This window comes from Halichoeres trimaculatus, unplaced genomic scaffold (genome assembly GCF_033239565.1).
Source record: "Halichoeres trimaculatus isolate MK-OKI-2021-1 unplaced genomic scaffold, fHalTri1.1 fHalTri1_scaffold_6, whole genome shotgun sequence".
In the NCBI taxonomy this organism is placed as follows: Eukaryota; Metazoa; Chordata; class Actinopteri; order Labriformes; family Labridae; genus Halichoeres; species Halichoeres trimaculatus.
In genome coordinates, this window is record NW_027437184.1 from 7,256,496 (window position 1) to 7,279,140 (window position 22,645).

A 22,645-nucleotide genomic window follows, 5' to 3' on the forward strand; every position below is an offset into this window, starting at 1 on the left:
TGTTGGTTGAACCAGACTCCCTTCAGGGGTTTGAATATTTGTGTCGTTGCAGATTTGACCCTTTGTTTTGTATTATGAGGCGTTACTTCATTAGATTTTACTGTCACCAGTCCTCTGAGTTTTGTTTGTGTTTCCTAAGCAGTACAACCCTTGGCAATTTCTCAAAGAAACTGATTTAATGATATGTAATATTAAATAAGATCAAGTTTTCCCTATAGTGTACTAACCATCATCCAGATCACATCCTATTGCATTTCTATACCCAGGGTGTCAGCAATAAAAGCAGCCTCATCAAACTGAACTCTATATCATTATATCTCATTGAAATTTCTGCATAGTGATATATATATATAAAATATAACTCCATAAACATGACTTAGCAAAGCCAAAGAGGTGATTGATGTGCTCTTAAAGATGCAGAGATGATCTAGTAGACGTTGACAGACAGTAAAGGAACTGATACTAGCAGCTTAGATGATGTTTTATAATGATCACCTGCTTATGTTCATTTTACGATCTGAACAGAACAAACGAGGTGTCAGCGTGCCGTGTTCCCTCTGCTCTCCTTCAGCGGGGAGGCTTGTCCTCAGTTTGTAAATCCAGAGCACAATAAATTGAAACTAATTGGGAGGTTTCAGAGATTACAGTCAGCCAGGCCCACCCTGTTAGTGCCAAAAATCCATCACTTCCCCCGACTGAGCTACACTGTCAAGCTACGAGCCTAACTTTGCAGACGTTCCCACATATACTATAATTTGTCTCAGCCAGCTTCTTAAACCATTATGGAATCAAGCTCCCCTGCTGAGCGCCCTGTAGCATCTGCAAACACATTCCTCAGACCTCCACTTACCCCCGGCCAGCCGGCCAATAAAACACAGCCAATTAGGCTTTACTCCACGCTGGGTGAAGCCCTTCTCCTGCTGCTGAGTGTGATTTCAGTCTGAATTACTTCCTCTCCGACTTCCCCTCCTGAGAAGAGGTGGAGAGAGAGGGACCTCTCTGACTTACCTGCCAAAAAACGTGAAACTCTCCTACCAACCAAAACTCTTCATTATATCCAGTTTTACTCTGTGCTGAAATCCCATCATCCTCTGTTCTGTATTTCTGCACGGTGCAAGAGGCTGTGAAATCAGTTACTTAGACTGGGCTTCCTGTGAATTTAGAATGATTTTGCCAAAGATGATTGATGGCATATATGTTTTAACCTTTTACATAAACTGGCCGAGGACACGTCACGATGATGCGACTACTCGAGGACCTTGAGTCACGTGACACGTGCATGTCCATCGACAGACTGACAGGCCTGGGGATGATGCATGTGCATCAGACAGTGTAGGTGAACCGGGAGAATATCCTTCAACGGTGGGATGCCTCTGGTCACAGGAGGGTTCGGCTAGCCTTTGATGTAAAAAGTAGATTTGTTTTTTTTTTTAAATATCCATTATTGTTTGGAAAATGCTGATTTCACATCATTAAGAGATATTTAAACAATAAACATCTTGTGTGACTTGTAGCCTAAAAAAAATAAAATAGAAATGAAAAAATTGTCAAACAAATTTCAGCACACGCATCATGGACCTCACATATTCCAAAATCCTGGCTATGGCCTTGCTAATGTCTCACTAGTAGTACTAATCGACTTTTGTAGTCTAGTGGTACTTCTAGTACAGCCAAAATAATCACTAGTAGTACTAGTAGACCCAAAGCAAATGAAGTAGTGGGGATTATAAACAAATGCAGCACCCTGATTGGTTATTATATTTTCAAAAGCCAGTTGGAAGCCTGAATTGTTTTTTTCCCACCCACGTATTAGCATATAAGGCTTACTAGTAGTAATAGAGATCATTTTAAAAATCTACTACTAGACTTACACCGTCTACTAGTAGTACTAGTGAACATTTTTCAGTTCACTAGTACTACAGGGTTCCCGCGGATCCTTGAAAAGTCTTAAAAGGCATTGAATTCATAATTCTAAAAATAAGGCCTGAATTGGCATTAAAAAGTCTTAAATCCGAACTTCAAAAGTCTGAAAATTTTGAAAACATTGTTAAGATTTATGTTAGTTTGAAGTAAAAAAAATATTAAGTAACATTTATCTATTTTTCGAAATAATTTCCTGATTTACTCTTGTGGCAACATCGTGTCATCACAATAGCGGAAAGAACAAAACGGTGATGTGGTTGCATCAGGAACTTTTAAAGCAGACACATGTCTTGGTTCTACCAAGGGTGCCTGGAGAGAGAAAAAAATGAGGAAAGATGGCAAAAAAAATCAAAAAGTGGCTTAGGAAAATTGATTATGGCAGCAAAATTGAGAATTAAATTTGAAATTAAATGTCAAAAACCATGTAAAAATTCCAAAAGTGGTTGTGACAGTGGCCAAAAGAGATAAATGGGGGCAAAAGAGGCATAAAGTTGTAAAAATGGGGTTTAAAAAAAAGGTAAAAGTGATGTTTTGTGTAAAATGAACATTAGGTTAAAATTGCCTCTAACCCAGGTAATTCATGTGGTGTTTTTGTTTGTTAGTTATGTTTGTTTCAATTGTGGTTCGTTGTTTACTTGTTTTTAAATTTGATTTCCAACGTCATTAAAAAAGTCTTAAAAAGTCTTAAATTCAACTTGCCTTGAGCTGTAGGAACCCTGTACTACTTGTGACACGTTTTGCTTTACTTGTAAAACCTATCCCCAGGCTCACACTGAATCCGGTGCGGGTCCGGTGCGGCTTCTGCATATAATCCGTATCATTAAAATCCCTGTTGTAGGCTCACATTAGCCCCGGGTGGTGTGAGTCCGGTTGCGGGAGCCAAACGGCACAACGGAAAGAATCCGCAAGAAGTCTGTCTTTCCCAGCTGCTGGAGAGGGTCTGCGTCAAGCTGAATGAACTATGACGAGATATACAGGAAGTGAATTGCTGGGTGGCATGAAGAGCCGTTGTTTTTTTTTTAAATAAAATCAGTGTACAAACAAATGTAACTTGACTCTTCTTCGTCATCCCATTTTATATGACACATCCCATCCTTATTATAAGGATAGGATGTGTAAAGAAAAGAAAAAACAAACGTTATTAAAAATAATAAACATCAGAGGAATAAAGGTATCGCACAAAGTCCAGACAAGAACGTGAACCCACGAGAGCTTCTACTATCGCAAGTGGCCTTTCCGCACCCGGCACCGGAGCCAGCCGCAGCCTCTATCTGGAGCTGATGTGAGCGCGGCGTTAATGTGCACTAGTAAACCAAAACTGAGTATATGTACTCTAAAACTGAGTGCGAGTAGGGCTGAACTATGGTTGATATCACTGATATCAATTTTATGCTCAAAGGGCTTTTCCATACGACACATGTAATGGTGATGGCCCTCTTTCAGTTACTGCATGAAAATCATGTTTGTTGAAAGGAGACTGCCGCACTTTGGAAAGCAAGAGCCAATATCAAATGCGGGACATTGTCTCAATTTTGGGGAAAAGTCAATAAAATGCTGTGCTGCCCCGTTCAGCCTGCATTGATTTGTCAGTTTATCTTTGACTACCTGTGGAACAAATGATTAAAAAAGAAAAGAATAACAACCCTTCTATTGAAATGAGCTCAATTAAATCATTTGAATAAAAGAGTTTGTATTTGTTTTGTGTTACATGATGTATTGAGACATTTCCTCCATTGTGCAATAAAACTAAAAGCCGTCACAAATTAGACACATTTTCTCTCAGCTCTGAAAGCATTGGTGGTCAAATTTATGAACGACACATCACTACTAAATACATCACATCATATTTGTAAGCAGAGTGCTGCAGGCCACCAGCAGAAAGCTTTATTTATGTTGTGCAGTACCAGGGATTCCTTAAGCTACACACTGGAAGGACTAGAAATGTTCAAAAGCTGCGATCAGTCTCTTCTTTAATCCTGTCAGGGCTTATGCATGCTGCATGGAAGACAGGCGATCCATGCTGTCTGGATACATTGTCAAGTGAGATTTTGGAGACAATTTAATCCCTCCCCAAATCCTGTTTTGTTTGCTGACATGAAACAGTTTGTCCAATAAAACCTCAATCCAGCAGAGACGAGGGCTTTGGAGTAATAAGGTTTTCATAACCGGGATTTGATCCTTACATATTTGCTATTAGACATGGCCTGGTGTGTGCACTCTTTCCTCTTATTTTAATTAAACTCTGGGTGTCAGCGCCTGTCTTTCCTGTCTGTTTGTTGCTCTCTCAATTTCCCTGCCGACACGTCTCTCTTTGCACCATCCTCTCTGTGAGTAGAGTTTGTTGCATGAGCCTAAAATGAGTGAGAATAACTTAAAACAGAATAGAAAAAGATACAAAAGCAGAGTGGAGATGGCATCTGGATGGAGGAGAGCAAGAAGAGACAGGGGAGGAAGGGGAGGATGATATTCCAAAAGCAGAGAGAGGAGAGTTGTTTGCTTGAAAAATAAAGAATTATGTGATTATAGAGGAATGAAAGACAGAAGAAAGAGGAACATAGTCCTGATGTGAGACAGTTTATTTAGAGTTTATTGCTTTTGGCAGAACTCCAGACTCCCTCTTTACGCTCCTCATGCTCCTGCAGCAGGCATGTCAGTGTGTGTGTGTGTGTGTGTGTACAGAACAGCTGTACTCCTGCGTGCACTCATGTAATCTTTTATACACACTTCACCATGAAAAGTGAGCAAAAGCTTGCACATATTCACAGATGAAGGATGTAATATGACAAACACAGAGGAAACCCATAATTCTATTAAGTTGTGTGCAATGAAATTTGCACACACAGACACACACATGAAGCTGAATGCTCAATACGTGAGCTACAGCGGAGAGTGATGTTGCCATGGATCCCTGATGGGCGGGGCCACACTGTCACTGTCACTGACTAGCAGGAGCTAATAAATCATGTAGTTTGTGTCTGGAAGTGTTTGGAAAGTCACAGACTCTGCTTGATTGTTCTCAGTGTGTGTGTGCGTGTGTGTGTGTGTGTGTGTGCATGTGTGTGTGTGCTGCACATCAGGGAGGGCCTCACAAAGCTTCAGTCTGCCACATCCAGCAGCAGCACCCTCCTCTGTCTGCCTGCTTGTCTGACCCACTTTCTCCTCTCTCCTTCCTTCCTTCTCTCCTTTCCTCTTTACCTCTCTCCTTCCTTTGTTATCACCTTTTAATATTTTCTCCCCCCCTGTCTCCCCGGCTCACTCATCATTTCATACCTTAAGTGTGCTTGAACACCTTGCATCCTTCAGCTCATGTGTGTGTATGTAGTTTACTTTCAGTATCAGTATTAATATAAAAAAGCCTCCTTGCATGTATTATCAGAAGATCAATATGCACTCTATCTAAAATATTGAGTAATTTCTTCCTCTGCAGTTTTGTAACCTAAATAGTGATATACAACATACGTGCTACCAGCTAATACTGCTCTAAAGTAGCAGAGAAGAGCAAGTTTCAGGAATTAGATCTGAGAGGAGTAGCCTGGGTCTTCTACAGTTATACAGTTTCACTTAGCAGACGCTTTTGTCCAAAGCTGAGAAAAACACAGTCATTTTAGGGAATTTTATAAAAAACCTTCCAGAGATAACTTTGAAATGTCAAAATGGGAGGTATAATCACCCTAGATAATCTTGGATATCAGAATTTATGCCTCTCAGCCGACAGAGTGAGGCAAAGTGAGCTGAGCTGCTAATGTTAGCTAAACTAGCTTGTGAGTGCTTAGCTTGTTTTCATACATTGGTGGCATCCTGATCCTTGTTTCATGTCCAAAAAACAGTGTTTCTGGGATGTTATTAAAGGGGTAGCTGTTTTTGTTTCGTTTTCTAAGTAGAGTGACATGAGGTACTTGTCAATGCTAGTTTTATTAGCCACAAATGATCCCAGTTTGGCTAATTTTCATAAATTGCTCTATTCTTATGAGACCTGTGTTTTCAGCACCACTTTCTCAACAAAGGGGCTGAGCTGGATCTCTTGTGGCTAATGCACATAAATAAAGAGCTCAAGTTGTTCTTTCTTATGAAAAGTTATATGTTTTGCATTTAATACGTATATATTTCATTTTTCTCATACAATAAGTTTTCCTCTTATTCTCAAGGCACAACAAACTGTAGGCAATTTATTTCCTGCAGTGGAGGCAGGATTGAAACCAAAACAAAAATAACCCCGTAATAACTGCATTTCTTTCAGACAACGCAGAGTTTTTTGTAAACAGAAAACAAATAAAAGTTCAGCAAACAAAGAAAAGGAAATCCCTCTCTGCACAAGACTCCAGATCAAAATTTAATATCACCCTCATACAGGCTTATTGAATCCAGATATTGCTACCCTTATCTTCTGTACCCTCCCACTCACCTTACATGCTTATGATCTCTTCTGGGTCGTGACCAGTGGTTAAAAACAAAGATAATGCACACTGGCCAGCTCTCCCCACTGTGATCAGGGTTATTACTCTGTGCACTGACAGCTTCAGCAGGTTAAACCGGGTCCCCAGCTGTTTAAGGGTCCTCTGAAGGGCACTACAGAGGGAAGGTAACAAATTCACACTGAGCTGCTTTATCCTCCAGGTATCTGATATTATCTGAAGGTCTTTACGATTCACAACACGGATGTTTTTGTGTTTCCGCGGCCAAGATCTGCTTTTATGGCAGCTATTATTTCAGCCCACAGTCTTTTATAGACTCTGTTTATGTTGCAGGGACTTGCAGAGGATTTGGCAAGTAAAGGCAGGTTTATTTGTATCGCACCTTTTAAACACAAAGATGTCTCACAGGGCTTCACATATGGCATCCAATACAGCATGAAAACACTGAACAAGTACAAGTGGGAGAAAAATGGACAGAAAAAAAACAGTTTAAAGTCAGAGCATATCTTACATCAGTTTGATTCAGACACATTGTTCACTTCTCAATCAATCTCTGGCAAACAACACAAAGTAAGGACAGTTATGGGAGAACTGGGCTTATCTGTTTTGCTCATTCACTGAAGCCATCCCACCACAACAAAAGCATCTTAAGAGCCTTGCTAGACAGAAATCCTAGAGCACTGAACTAAAGGTGGTTGTCATGTAAGTTAAGAGCAAGGTAATGACCCCACCAAGAATTCAGACATTTTTTAAATTCAACTTCCTGTAAAAATATTTTAAGTGTGGGCTGAACTCTGACACTGATCTAGACTCTTTAAAAATCAACATCTTCTGATATTTCTCAGCAGCAAGCTCCAGTGCTGGAGAATGAAGCCAGTGAAGCAGTGCAAAAAAAAAAACTGCAGTCCCCCAAGTGTCCACTAGAGGCTGTCTCAAAGAGAAAAGGAACCCCATTAGAGCTTGTATCAAAATGTTTTCAACCAGGAACAAAATACCTCATTTCTTCATTTCTAACTACTTTACAAAGACTAAGTCTCGTTCATTTTTAACACATACTTAGTCAGTAGGCTGATTTGATAACACCTTGATTTCTGGGTTAACCAGAGGAACATTTGTGTCAGCATTTCAATCATCCAACTTCTGAGAAAAATGTATTTTGCTCGGCTAATCAAAGGAGGCTCAAGCACCAAAATGAGTTACCAAGTGTGGCTGATGTTAGCTGAGCTGGTGACACCAGCCTTTGGATGCTCTTGCAGGTTAAAGATGCTATGAAGAGGATCTGTTTTGATTGCACTCCCTCGCCACCTTCTGGCCCAGAGTCTCACACACACTGTTGTAAATTACTTTTAGCGAGGCGTCTGTTTGTTTGGAATTAAATGAGAATTGGATCAAAAAAATTGTCTTGGTTCAAGACAACTTTTTACGCGATACAACGTGCTGAGGTAAGGTATTTATCAATACAGTTATGTAGCGATATGGTTTGAAACGTGACATTAAGCAAACATTGCAGCACCTCACTATATGTTCGCAACATCGTCAGCCCGGTGCTCTGATGTATCTGTAGGCTAACGTGACAACAAGTAAACACTGTCACTTTGTAAGCAGTTTAGTAGCCATCTACATTTAGCTCATCTGGCAGCCTGATGCTCTAAGACATGTCTGTATCGTGTAACATTAGTAAATCCCAGTTAGCTATGTCCTGCCAGTCATCTACCAATCAGAGCTAACGTAACCTCACTCTTCATTTTATTGATAGACCCTCAAGTTTGAACAGACCACTGCAGAATAACTGCTGACTGTGGGTTGGAAACAACATTAGCACAAACAGTTTAGCCCTTGTGTTATAGAGTGATACAGCTCAAGCTAAATGCTAATTAGCTAAAGGCTATCATTTTCCTGTTTATCTTTCTTACAAAATTAGTCATGGAAATCGTTTTTAGCAGAGAAAAATACAGATCTTTGCATTTTATCTCTTCTCACCACTTAACTTGGTGTTGTCATAGAGACCTAGATGTGCTGTAAATCATTCTGGTCCTGCTAGACCCAACATTGAAGCTTAGAAGTGGCAATTTGAAATAACCTGTAACTGTAATATTGGTGCTGATAATCTCATTTTTAAGCGTGGATTATGATCAGACATATATCTAGAAGGAAGACTTTTTCAAGATCACTTTCAAACTCCTCACAACACTTTGAAAAACCTCATACCTGTGCTGGTTACATATCGCTCAGGTGCAGTATTTATATACCAGTTTAACCAGACACAGCGTTGAACTTCATTTATCTTCTAGATCAAATAATGCTGAACCACACTGCTTTACGAGATGCGGTATGTCTTCTGTGTTTGTTTACATCTGTGTAGTAGAGCAGCGGTCCCCAACCCTATTTTGCACCATGGACCAGTTTCATGGGAGACATAATTTTTCAGACCTGGGGGCAACAAAGTGTGTAAAAACACCACTCACCAGTAATGGAGAATCAGCAGGAACCCTGAGCTTATTTCTCTGCAACAAGATAGTCCCATCTCAGAGTGATGAAGACGATGACACACAAACTGTGTTCCTTATGTCCAGTATGCTCTGCTTGTTTTTGTTGCTGTCACTTCAGAGAAACCTGCATCACAAAGATAAGATCTTGGAAATGGAGGCAGTTTTTTATTGCTTTTGTGGCGATCTCAGGATATTCTCTCTTGATTTTAGTCCAGGTGGGTTTGAAGTTGACTCAAAGTGTTTGGCATTGTGGGGTCTGCAGTAGCACAAACATTTATAAATATTCTGTTCTCAACATTTTTAATTGCAGATTCAGTAGTCTGACATATCCATGTGTTTATCCACCGCACTGATTCAAACATCATCTGTTCATCACGTTTCCAAACATGCTTGCTGCTTGAGATATTTGACCCTATAAACCAGAGTAGACTAGCTCCTCTGTTTCTGAGCCTGCTGCTACACTGCATCCAGCAGATTTACGTCTCTCAGACAGCTTTTTATTTTCTCACATGAATTCGTAATGCTGTGACAGATGAGGACGCTTGGTGTGGGAGTTATCTAACTGTTCCTGTAGGATCATGAAAGGGATTTATGACGTGCTGCACCGCTCTATGGCTATGATGAATGCAGGTCACTTGAGTGTTGTATTTTTTTCAGTGTTTACGTGAATGGGAACCTTTTGAGAGACATTTTACAAGGTGTACCAGCATTCTTTCTTTCATTTTCTCCTCAGGTAATTATTGTACTCTAGGTTTGTGTAATATTATCCCCAGTCAAAGTGTTGTGCATGAATCATCGGGTGAAATCAAATAATGTTTCATTGCCTGAGATTGCTTTAGCAGAACACTCCGGTGTGACTCAGCCGGGTTATCTGTGCATTGTAACAAATAGATGAAATGTGTGAGAAACATTAGACGGATTGATTATCTGTTTGGACTTGTAATCACAGCAGAGCTTCCTCTATAAAAACCTGCTTCCATTAAACGCTCGCTCCAGTTTAATTATTCCAGTTGGGATTGTCTTGTTAGTGATTAACCCGGGCTCTCTGTGTTGGGTTTGGGGTGATATCAGGCCAATTAAAGATCAATAATCCTGATGTTTAGCTGGCTGCCTCCTCACAGCGGTGTGTGTGTATTTTAGAGCCAGTGAGCAGTCGATGATGCTCATCAGTAAGCAGCACAGGTTTGGAGTCAATATGCTGGGAGCTGAGAGGGTCAGGTCAATATAGATCAGAGCGGGAAGTTAGTCAGAGAAGAAAGCACGAAAGAGACTGTTAAATCTTTTGTGTCTGATTCTTTTTTTACTCTTTTCTCTGATTGAGTGAAAACACTCAAGAGATCAAATTTAAACCACTCATCTCAACATTTTTTAAAATCATTTTCTGTCTGTCTGCTTCCACATCTTCACAGTTACTTACAACATGTGCGTCACATATCACTTAAGTCAACACCCATGAAATCCATTGTTAAACTCAGGCACTGAGGCACACACACGATGCAAACACACACACACACACATATGCACGCTCTCTGGTCCCGCTGGATTTATCTCTATCTCGGGGATCAGTTTGGGAATTAGTTGTGACGCAGCTCCTGCCTCTCTGCCTGGGGCTGCACACACACAAACACACACACACACACACACAAACACACACATTTTTCATACCCATGCACAAATAAGGCAGAAGATACAGCATCTTTGACTTCAAAACGACACAAAGCATTCATTAAGAGCTGGAGGATTTAACCCACCTGTTGTTTGAGGTGTGTTATGAAGCAACTTGAGAAAAATGCCAAATTTAGACTCACTCAGGGGCCCCCTGTTGGTGTAATTAGTAGTTGATGACAGCCAGTGCTGCCCCTCCTCTTCATCTCTGTGAGCTTGTGTGTGTAAAATGTGTACTTATGTGTGTTTCAATATACACTCACCGGCCACTTTATTAGGCCCAAATGGTCCCAAAAAGAGAAAATATCCAGTGAGCGGCAGTTCTGTGGGACAAAATGCCTTGTTGATGCCAGAGGTCAGAGGAGAATGGACAGACTGGTTGGAGCTGATAGAAAGGCAACAGTAACTCAAATAACCACTGGTTACAACCGAGGTCTGCAGAAGAGCATCTCTGAACACACAACACATCCAACCTTGAGGCAGATGGGCTACAGCAGCAGAAGACCACACCGGGTGACCCTCCTGTCAGCTAAGAACAGGAAACTGAGGCTACAATTCACACAGCAACACCAAAACTGGACAATAGAAGATTGGAGAAACCTTGCCTGGTCTGATGAGTCTGGATTTCTGCTCCACATTCAGATGGTAGGTTCAGAATTTTGCGTCAACAACATGAAAGCATGGATCCATCCTGCCTTGTACCAACGGTTCAGGCTGCTGCTGCTGGTGTAATGGTGTGGGGGATATTTTCTTGGCTCACTTTGGGCCCCTTAGTACCAACTGAGCATGGTTTAAAGTCCACAGCCTACCTGAGTATTGTTGCTGACCATGTCCATCCCTTTATGAGCACAGTGTACCCATCTTCTGATGGCTACTTCCAGCAGGATAACGCTCCATGTCATAAAGCTGGAATCATCTCAGACTGGTTTCTTCAACATGACAATGAGTTCCCTGTACTCAAATGTCCTCCACAGTCCCCAGATCTCAGTCCAATAGAGCACCTTTGGGATGTGGTGGAACGTGAGATTCTCATCATGGATGTTCAGCCGACAAATCTGCAGCAACTGTGTGATGCTATCATGTCAATATGGAGCAAACTCTCTGAGGAATGTTTCCAGTACCTTGTTGGTCAGCAAGGATACTTTAAACAACCATCCAGTTTAGTTTCAAAAGCATGGAGATATGAACTAACATAGCTACTCACCTGAAGGTATTTAAAGAAATCCTAATTTCCTGATAAATCCTGATAAAGTGTGAACATATGTTTATGTTTGACAGATAAACCATTGAGCCAACTGGCTCATTCCCAGAGTTTCTGCGAGATGGTTCACGTGTGCTTTGGTAGGTTTTTTATTTTTGGACACAACACAAGACGTAAGCAAAGAGAGGTGATGCCACTCACAAAGAGGATGAGGGAGCTCTGCTGTGCTGAGGTTTCAGAGAGAAAGAGGGACAGCTGGGCAGACTGCCAGTAGGGTCTGAGAGGCGTTGGCCTTGCTCAGCACAGTTAATACACTTGTAATGCTGATTATGTGCAGCATGTTGTGTCATGGATGGATGAGATAAAATAGAGGTGGGCTCCATCATTGAGGGATTAAGAGAGGAGGGTGCAGGAGGATAAAGAAGCACAAGGAGGAGATTGATGGTCAGAGAGAGAGAGAGAGGAGGAGAAATGCTCCTCTGAGGTGTTTCCTGGTTTCATTCAATTCCCTTCCAAAATATCAACATGGGATTAATGTTTGGATTTGTCTCAATGACTAGTCTGTCAGTTAAATAAAGAGATGCTTGTTACAGTTATGTTCAAAATTATGAAATCTTACGACCTGCACAAGGTCAGATGAACATTTGTGGTTTGCTGAAATGAAACAAGAAAAAGCAAAAAATGCAACAGTCATAATTGTTAGCCTGTTTTTCCTTTGCAAATTGTTCAAGATCATGCAAATTTCATGCATGACAAGGGCTCCTAGAGGGCCTTTCAAAACATTTTTGACCATCTTTGATGTATGCTTCAGGTTATTATCTTGTTGGAGGAGCCAGAGATGATCTAAGTCTAGACTGGCAGCAGGTGTCTTAATGTCATTCTTATAAATTATCAACATAATCCTCTTTTTTGGTGGTCCCATGCACCAAACAAGGTTTTCTGTCTGTGAACCAGCAAAACAGCCCCACAGCTTTATGCTTCCACCGCCATGCTTCACTGTAGGGACAGCGTTTTTAGGGTTGGAGGCCTCATCCTTCCTTCGCCAAACAAAACAGCATCCATACACCCAAAGAACAGACTTCCAAAACTCAATTTTTGTCTACATCTCTGTTTATTTATTTATTTATAGTTTTACACTTTCATTTAGCAGATGCTTTTGTCCAAAGTAAGATACAACATAAGCAGAATTTTGACACAAGGAAAACCTTGGTTAACGCGTCAAAGTGCTATAAATTATTTGATTGTAGGTGCTAAAATCAAGTGCAAAATTTTTTTTTTTAATTTTTTTTTTCATATATATTTTTTTAAATATATTTTTTATTTTTTTATATATATTTTTTTTATTTTTTACAAATATTTTTTTTATATTTTTTCCCATATAGAATAATGTAGCCATGACTAACTACAATTAAATGCCGAAACGATGTAGTTCAACTTTCAGCAACATTCAATGATCAGTGCCAAATATTAGCTATGAGCTGGGTTTGACACCTTCTGCCTCATTCTACGCCTGAGGTTAAAGAGGAGAAGGGTCAGATTAAGGGCCTAAGTGTTCCCTGAACAGATGAGTCTTCAGACATCTCCTCAAGTTGAAAGAGACTCTGTGGATCGTGTAGAGTTTGGTAATTCATTGCACTATTTGGGCACAACAGAGGAGAAGAGTCTGGCTAGTGATTTGGAGCCATGTTGGGCTGGGAGCACCAGGCGTCTTTCACAAACTGTTTGCGGCAAAGTTTTGTAAATGTTGCATTTTTGACCAGGACAAGGTTTATTTTTAACAGACTGTTTCTTTGTGCTTCACGATGATGCAGAAACCATGAAATGCACGGAAAGAGCAGTATGTCATTCCAGCTGAATATGAAGATCATCTGTCTTCTGTCCGAGGTCCAGACAGTTTTTTTTTTTTTTTTGCTTTTTGGTATGATATTATTGCTTCTTGCAAAGATTTTAGACTAACCTCAGAGTATCCCTTTCATTCAAGTGGTCAAATGATATTAACTCTGCTTCTTGGAGTTACTTTTAATAAGGTTCAGTGCTAGTTGATTGCCTGGGTGTGTCTTCAAACCCAGATCAGTTTTTTTCTGGAAAGCACAAAATTCCATGAGGGCTACTCATTTTGACCACATTAGATTTCACCAGATATTTCTTTAAGAAATCTTGAATTTATCTATTTTACGTTCTAAAGTGCACCAGAATGAGGCCACATCATTGATAAAACATTTATTATTTGAAATTTTATGAATATTGCAAACATTGGGCAGTATTATAATTTTGATCTGAACCATTCTTCTTCAGCCCACCTACCTGTAAATCAAATACCCTCTTAAATTTGAGGGCCAGACCAACAAAACTGTTCAAAAACCTCACTTGTATTTGGATAAGAAGAATTAGATTTGATAAAAGAAACAGATGATTCTGTATTTTTGGAATGGAAATACTGAAATCCCGTTTGCTCATTCAGTCCAGTGTAAAATAATGTGTTGCTTCAGTTGTACTGGTTTTCCGTCCTGGTCTCATTTAAACACCTTTGATACTGAGTGATTTCAAATTGTCGGAGAAAGATGTTGAAATCTTTCATTAACTTTAGTACAGGCTCTCAGATTTGTGTCTGTGGGCTAATGTATGGAAGTGGGACACAGAACACAGAGAAACGCTGTGTTTGCTGATTCAGAGATGGAGAGCTGCTCAGGATGAATGAACACACGCAGACAGAGACAGATTGAGTAAAGATATAGAAAGCCTGACAGGGGGGACAGATAAATAGTTGGGATAACATATTTCAGCACCGAGAGGAGGAAGCAGGATTAAATTGTGCAGAAAAGAATGACAAAGATGTGAGTTTGTAAAGGGCAGGAGCCTCCAACACACAGAGGAGATGGAGGGAGAAAAGGTCAGAGGTTTTTTTTTGACAGAGGAGCAAGAAATTTAATTCAGGTCACTTTGTCTTTAAACTCTGCTGCTGTGTAACAAAGGTGGTTTGAAGACACATTTTAGCATTTGGAAAGGTATTAAAATTGCAGAATTCGTCCAAGATATTTGTGTGCTGTTGCACTTCAGGTTCAAGCGTATAGCCCCTGAGAAGAACACCGTATTTACGGGTCATCCAAAGAAAATGTTTGAAGAATTTACTTAAGCACGGAGACACAGTCAGAAAACAATATCAAAACACAAGTAACAGCACACAGAGAGTCTGGAAAAGCATCTTCAGCCATCAGAGCTAACAAGGTTACATACATACATACCAGTTTATTGCAGCACATTTCATTGTATTGTGTTTTTACACAATATTCCCTACATTTGTCTTATTTACAAAAAAAAAGTAGCCCAAAAAAGCTGTTTTTCAGGTGTCCAGAACAGATTAATGACATTTCAATTCATTTCAATGGGGAAAATTGATTTGACATACAAGTTATAGGGAAAAAGCATGAATCTACTGCCAGGGGGTGGGTGACAATCAAGACAGTTTGGAACTACCAGCACTGTTTTAAAGGTCCCATATTCTGCTCCTTTTCTGCAGTTTAATATGGATCATTGATGTCTTCATGAAATGGTAGTAACATGTTTTGGTCCAAAAAGCCAATAAATCAAGCACAGCAGCATTGTTTCCAGTGCACAATGTTTAGAAAACAGCGAAGCTCGTTTACCGTAACATTACAGGCCAAAACAACAGGCTAACCGCAGCTACAGTTGGCATCCTGAAGCTAACACAGAGACAGGGGGGACACTGAGGAAAAGCTCTTACATCTGCTCCACAACACACAGCATTTAAAATACTCACATTTCCAGGGTCAAAGGTTTGTTGGCGGATGGTTGGTAATGAGCCTGGATTCAGGACCAGTCTAGTCGCTAGCCCTCTGTTGTACTGTCCAAAGTTGGAAAAGCAGTTGGCTGTGAAGTGACTAGCACACACATGCACAGTTTTACTGAGTGTAGCTGGCACATTTCCCTCATAAATGAACTCCAGCCACTCAGTGTTATCTTCTTCTGAGATGGGAAGCTTGTTGATGGAACTATGCAGCTGTTTACAGCCAGAAAAAAAGCAGTGATGGCTCTTCAACTGAGAGATTTATCTCCAGTGGACCAATCAGGTCAGACTTGCTCCTGATTGGTCAAAAAAGGGAATCCCTGACATCGGCAAATCCCCAAAATCCAAACAGCTCATTTTAGGCCAGGATTTTACATTCACCAGCACTACTAAGTACAGGTTTTGTCATTAAATATCACATTTTGTGGGCAGGGAGGAAATCCAAAGACCCACAAATTTCACTAAAAGACTTGATAAAGTTATTTTTGCATAATATGGGACCTTTAAAGATCCTCAGTGTTTGGTACATTTGACTATTATGAAAAATCAGGACAAGATCAGAGAAAAAAGATCAACAATAAGCAAAGAAAGCCACAGCACAACACTGTTTTTGTGACAAGCTTTTGTCTTGAAAGTTTTCCTTTCATTTAAAACTTGGGTTATTCTTTTGAAACAATGAAGCTTGAAGGTCTTTTGGTGTTTTTTAAGTCCAGTTCAAAACAGTGCCTCTTTAAAAAGTCTTCCTCTTCAAGCCTCGTTGTTTTTACATTGATCCATTCGTGTCCCAGTTTGTAGAAGCATTAAATATCAGACCTTGAATTTATGCTAAATTAATTTCACATAACTAAAAACTGTAACTTTTTTATTTACAAGGTCACACTGTTGAGACATTGAGAGGAATTTAAAATCACACGTTTTGTCATTAGCTTAGCATTAGCATTAATCACGTTAAAAATTCATGTTTCACCTCTGTATTCTAATGAGACCTTTTCTGTTTTAAGATTCAGTTGGTTTGGCTCATTCTTTTAATTCTCCGTAGAGAAATAGTGCTGCGCAGTGACAGGTGGCGCTGATGAGCAGTGTTTGGGGTTAGAGGAGAGATTAAATCAGAGAAAAGTGGGAGGATAAGAGAGAAATGAAGAAAAAGTAAACACAAACAGAGAAGTTTAGCTCCCAACTCCCCTCTACCTCCCACCCTGCCCCACCACCGCCTTTACTTTCATGTGTCCAGGGAGAGGTAGCTGTTTTTGAAAACAGCACACACACACACACTCACACACACACACTCACCAAACACATACAACGTGTACTAATCAAAGCCAGGCTCTGCACATTGTGTCCCAGTTGAGCTGCTATTTTTATCTGCAGCGCTCTAACAGGGATGGAACGGGTCAGATAGGCCACGCTGACAAATCCATCAAGACCAGCTGATAAACAGTAATAACACACACACAAACACACACATAAACACACACTTGAGCTGAAGAAAAGAAATAAATGAAGCCATTTATTTTTCCAAAATGCAAATTCTCCTCTCTTAATATCTCATTATCTCACACTTACACACACACACATATACACAAACATGTACACACACGAAGGACAACAGGTTGTTTCATTTGTTTTGTGTCATGTTCCCAGTGTAGCAGTATTTTTCTGAGAGGTTTCTATCAGTAGTCCCTCGTTTGTTCCCTTCCCTTTATACCTGAACCTGTGTCCTTCCACACACACACACACACATGCACACACAGATGTGGTTCAGGGCACATGATTACTGATTTACGGCTGTAGGAGAAATGCAGTTGGCAGGGATCCAGTTCTTTTCTGGCTTGTTAGTTTGGGATTCAAGAGCTCTGGCTGGGACCCAATTACTTTCTCTCCCTCCATCTCTGTCTCTGTCTCGGTTTCTCTCCTCTCTCTCCTGTTACTTTGTTGTCATTGCTGTGTTTTGGATATTATGTGCAGTGTATTTAAAGCAGTTCTCAGAGAAGGAGTCTTTATGACCCCAGAGGTTTGTAAAAAAAAACAACCTGAGATGCTCAGAGATAAGTCATGGTCATAAATGTATCAGCCTGTTACAGCTCAGAGCTGTTTGCGTTCTGTACAGAGGTGGATTAAAGCATGTACTGCATACTCTGTTAGAATATGCATAAACTGTATAACACATTGGCAGTCTCTGTGACATCACCCATCTGTTTCTTTAGCAGAGTTTTGAAGCCGTTTGTGATTGGTTACCATATCAGAAATGCTGAACTCAACCTATCTTTGACTGATGCAAGGGTAAAGGATGTAGGTAAGAGTCAGGTAAAGAGATAGAGTTGCCGGAGGACTCTTTAAGATATACAACCACTACCATACTCAATCTGGAGAGACTTATACAACAGAAAGAGTTACGAATTGATTTAATGAATAGATGCAAAATAAAGTTTGGCAGTTAGACCCCATCAAGCTAAATAATCAATGTAGGGCAGGGGTGTCAAACTCCAGGAGCGTACACATGACAACTGTTTTAAGGTGAAACGCAAAAGTATTATTGCGTTTTGGCCTCGCGTTTACACGGAAACAGTGTTTTAGCCAACCTAAGACGGAAACTTTTGAAAATGGCCTCCAGAGTGGAAATTTGTTGAAATGCTGCCAACAAAGTGCATCTGTTCTTCTGCACATAGCATTCACCAATACACCAGATGACCGGCCCAACTCTACTTGGGCGTAGAGCTCCCTAAAGCAGCTTCTGGACAAGACAGTTAAAGCGCCAACTACAGGCCTGGCATGTTAACTACAGCGTTTTCAGTCCCTCTGCATTTTCGTATAAATGCAGATTTTTTTTCACTGCGTTTTTTCGAATGAAACATTGTCGTGTAAACGGGGCCTCATTTTCACTAAGGGCCACATCAGTACTATGGTTGGCCTCAAAGGGCCAGATGTAACTGTAAGACAGTATAAAATGTAGCTAAATTTAATGTAAAATAAATGCAACTACTGCTTCAAAAATGAACTGTCTGAAAAAGACTTTGCAGTGCAAGCAATCTCTTCGGCCACAGTCAAGTTAGCTTTCACTGCTGCGTTGTTTTTGGTAGTGGCTTTCTTGAACACATCCTGCTGCGATTGCAGTTTGTATTTTAAATCTTAAACTATTTGTTGTTTTTCTTGAAGACTCACTTTGTCGTACTTAGCTTCGAAGCGAAAACATATTCTCGCCCTCCCATCTTTCTTGAAACAGCCTTCATCTGCATCAACTTTTCCCTTCTTGGACGTTTTGGGATCATTGTTTTGTTTATCAATTCCACTAGTTTGGAAAATGACACTTGTGTGAAAACACTGTAATCTATTACAGGTATTATGGGAAACGCAGTTTATGGTCAATGCACCCTTTTGATTAATTTGTTATACACCAATCAGACCTTTTAAGGTCTTGCAGGCCACATGTAGTGGGTACAATGATGTTATGAATTATGAATATCCCCCAGTAGAGTCTAGACTCTGGTGGTGGTAAGAGTCTTGTAAAGGCTGTGAGCACAGTCTTCCTGACTAAACTTTCTCCTAACTTCATTTCTGCTTGTAAAATTAACCTGGGTTAAAAAGGTAATATTTAGTGTACTCGGGATTCATACAATCTCAGTCCATACCCTGGTCTTCCTCAGGCACCTCCTCCTTGTACTTGCTGTCTTATCTGTAGATAAAATTATTTTGTTAGCATTTTACCACTGCAGCTGCCAGGGGAACACACTCCAGCTTTCTTTTTCCATATCTTTGAATCTTGTTTACTCAGCCTTTTGCACTTGTCTGTCTCTTCCTGGCTGTCTCTCTGTTTATCCAGAGTTTCTGTCTTTCTATTAGTCTCATTTGCAGCCTCTTTACTTGCTTTCTTCTCTGTCTCCTTCTCTCTTGTGTTGCCAATAAAATTTTTTTAGCCCACACTCCTCCACTTAGGAAGCTTTTCTTTGAACATCCGTATGTGCTGAGCATAAACACACAGACTCAAATCCTCACGCTCTCTGTCTAATTACATAGAGTTTATATAATGTCTAAAGGGCCATGTGACAGTGATTAGGAGTTATGGAATGAGAGAAATCAGACAGTTGTAAAATCTTTATGATTTTTGAGGACATCAAGTTGCCAATTATGTTGAAATATGAGACAAATCCATATATTTCTACAGTCATGCATGTATGCAAGATGCAGTTTGTTGAAGAGGAAGTTGGAGATCAACTGCTCCCATGGTTTTTACATCCTAAACTCTGCTGAATGAATTCCACCCATCAATAGTTAAAAACCAAAGATTATTGAGATTTTGTTTTTTGAGAGTCCCAGGAGACAATCTTTGGGAAGTGTTTTCTAATGCACTCCATGTTGCAGGTGTGGCCGACACAGAAATTTAAATGTTTTCTGTCTTTTTAGTTTGCGTTAAGGATGAATGTTCATTTGTTTGAAGTGAATAGGACCTACCGTTAACTTATAAGGAATCAGGCCTGTTACTTTTTTTGTTTGTATTTTGACAAATTGCACCGTAAATGTTTGGAATTGTTCTTTCCAGTTTTGACAAAGCAGTGTCTTTTCACCCCTTTCTTTTCTTCAGATTAGCTCTGATTTGGTCAAAATCATTGGATGCTAGACTTCCTACTTTCTTCTCCAGCATCTGTTTAGTGAGGGGCAGACATTGTGGAATTTGAGATAATCTGACACCAATCCTCCACTCGTAACAATGTAGACACCCAAACATGATATTTACTAAATTGGTGTGATATTATGGGATGGCTTTGTTGTTTTATGACCTGGTGTAAGCAATAGGAGTAAAAGTTGAGGACATGGCAGAGACTTTTAACAGGAGAATGTTTCTAATATTTTTACTGTCATTGATTTGTTTGTGTGAGAATAAAGCCTGAAAAGAATTAACTTGGTTTATAAGCTTTTGTGGACTTCACCAACATCTCAGTGTTCATAGCTATCCATTGCTCTGTTTTCTGACTTTATACCGGTACTTACTGTCTCAATATTGCAGAAACTTCCTGAAGCACTTTCACTTCCCTCAGAAATGACTTCAGTGAATTTGTATTTGCTTTCTCTCAACAGCATTTACAGGTGAAAAATTATAGTTTTAAAAAACTTAAGTTAATTGATTTAGAAATTTGATGTCCCGCCAAAAATAAATAAATAAATGAAATAAAATAAAATAAAATAAAATAAATAAAAATTAAAAAATAAAATAAATAAAAATTTAAAAAGTAAAAGATGATAAGTGAGCTGTTTTCATCCTCTGGAACAGAATATGCAAATGAGCTCTGGTTTACCCCACCCCTTCAGTAAGTAACCTGCAGCCCAAGCGTTCCGTTACCATGGTAACTTTACAACAAAGGAACAAACTGCCAGATGTGACAGCATCATTCCATTCTGGAGATTTTTAGAAAAGAGGGGCTAGCAGAGAAGGAGTTGGGTGGATCTTTTTCATTTCAGACGGTGTTGTTGACACACCAGTGACACATATTTCTGTCAGTAAGCCATATAAAAGTGGATTTTGTGTAATATGTCCCCTGAAATGAACAAAACAAAAACATTTGAAAGAAAATGTGTTTTAGCACTTTGCCTACCCCCTGTACAGTGTGTGTCGATAGTAAAATTAGTGACTCAGACAGGAGACGTTTTTTGAACCAGGCTGTAAATAGGTTAATTTCTGCTTTGAAAATGGCTTTTTTTGACTTGGCGTGTATGTGACTTCAGGCACTTCCGGAGCCAGCCTCAAGCAGACACTCGAGAAACAGCAGATTTTAGCACTCTCACATTGTCTCATATTCTTAGACTGGAGGTTGCCGCTTGATTGTTCCCCAAAAAATAAGTGTAAATGAATTTCTCCCTCCTACAGACCTTTGGTCATTGCTGTTGCCAAAGTTGATATCGGAAGTCCCGCCCCTTCTTGTTTCTGATTAGTTGGTGATGGAGAAGTGACAGTGATGACCTCATAAAAGTCACACTATGTTCTTCTTAGGGATGTCCTGATACAATTTTTTTGGCTTCCGATCCGATCTGATTTTTTTCATATGTTTTGCCAAAACCGATCCGATACTGGTACCTTTATCTGATAAATCTTGTACTCCGTTGGGTGATTCCATTATAAATGATAAATCATGTTTGTTGTAGTAAAGGGAGCCCACTTTGCACATGTTGCAAGACGCTGTTTTACTATCATTGCTTTCCGAAGAGAAGTAGTCCCACACAACGGACATGTTTGCAATGTGGTTTGATTTCCAGCAGCCGTAAAGTGTGACGGTGCTGAAAACACGTGAAAACTGTATGGTCCCGATTACATAACGAAATCCGATGCTATCCGATCCTCCAAAAATAGCCATATTGAGCACCGATACTAATCAGTGTATCGGATCAGTACATCCCTAGTTCTTGTGTCTTGTCTGACAGCTGATTTTTTCACATGTGAGGTTAAAAAAAGATGTTACTGATGTTTCCCAATCCTCTTTTGTGCAGTTTTGAATTTCACACAGTATCGGTATCATTACAGTTCCACTGGATATTTTACAGCTTTTGTGATGGAACAGTTGCTCGGTAGAAGTGTGCAATAAATCAGAACACTTCACTATAAGAGCCCAAAAAGGTCAGCAGACTCAAAGAGTTTGATGGTAATTATGTAACCGTGAGAGGTCCCTTCACAAATCACAAGCTGATCAGATATTTAAGCTGTATGAACTGCAGCTGTGGAGACCTGTGAGTGTGTTATGATGTTAATGAGAGGAATGAGAATGGTGGAAAGGTGTGTGTGTTGTATCTCCTCATCTGATGGTCGCAGTGTTTGTACATCACATCACATTGAGACCAGGTGCTGCTTGTGTCACAGCTCGGTCCTGTTGTTTCTAACTGTGATATTCTGTGTCCTCAGGTGCGAAACCTGTGCTACATGGTGACACGGAGGGAGAAGATGAAACACACCCTCTGTGACCTCCAGGAGAAGATTTTCCACCTGCAGATACAACTACTGGAAGAGGACATAGCAGGAGGTAGGAGAGGCAGAGGGAGACACGAGTGTGTGACTGAACTTATTTCTTCCAATTCTTGTCATCAAAAAAAGACACCATTCCAAAAACCTGCTCATCCTCCCTGGCACTATAGCCAGAGCCGCCGACACACATCTGACAGAAAAAAGTAC

At 40.1% G+C, this 22,645-nt stretch overlaps 1 protein-coding gene across 2 annotated transcripts in view; it reads left to right on the forward strand.

Moving 5' to 3' along the window:
• jade2 (jade family PHD finger 2) overlaps positions 1-22,645 on the forward strand; it is a 283,971-nt gene that overhangs the window by 224,859 nt on the left and 36,467 nt on the right. For both annotated transcript variants that reach the window (XM_074672130.1, XM_074672129.1), the window contains exon 11: positions 22,379-22,496. In XM_074672130.1, the coding sequence (XP_074528231.1) occupies positions 22,379-22,496 (118 nt within the window). The remainder of the gene's footprint in view (positions 1-22,378; positions 22,497-22,645) is intronic.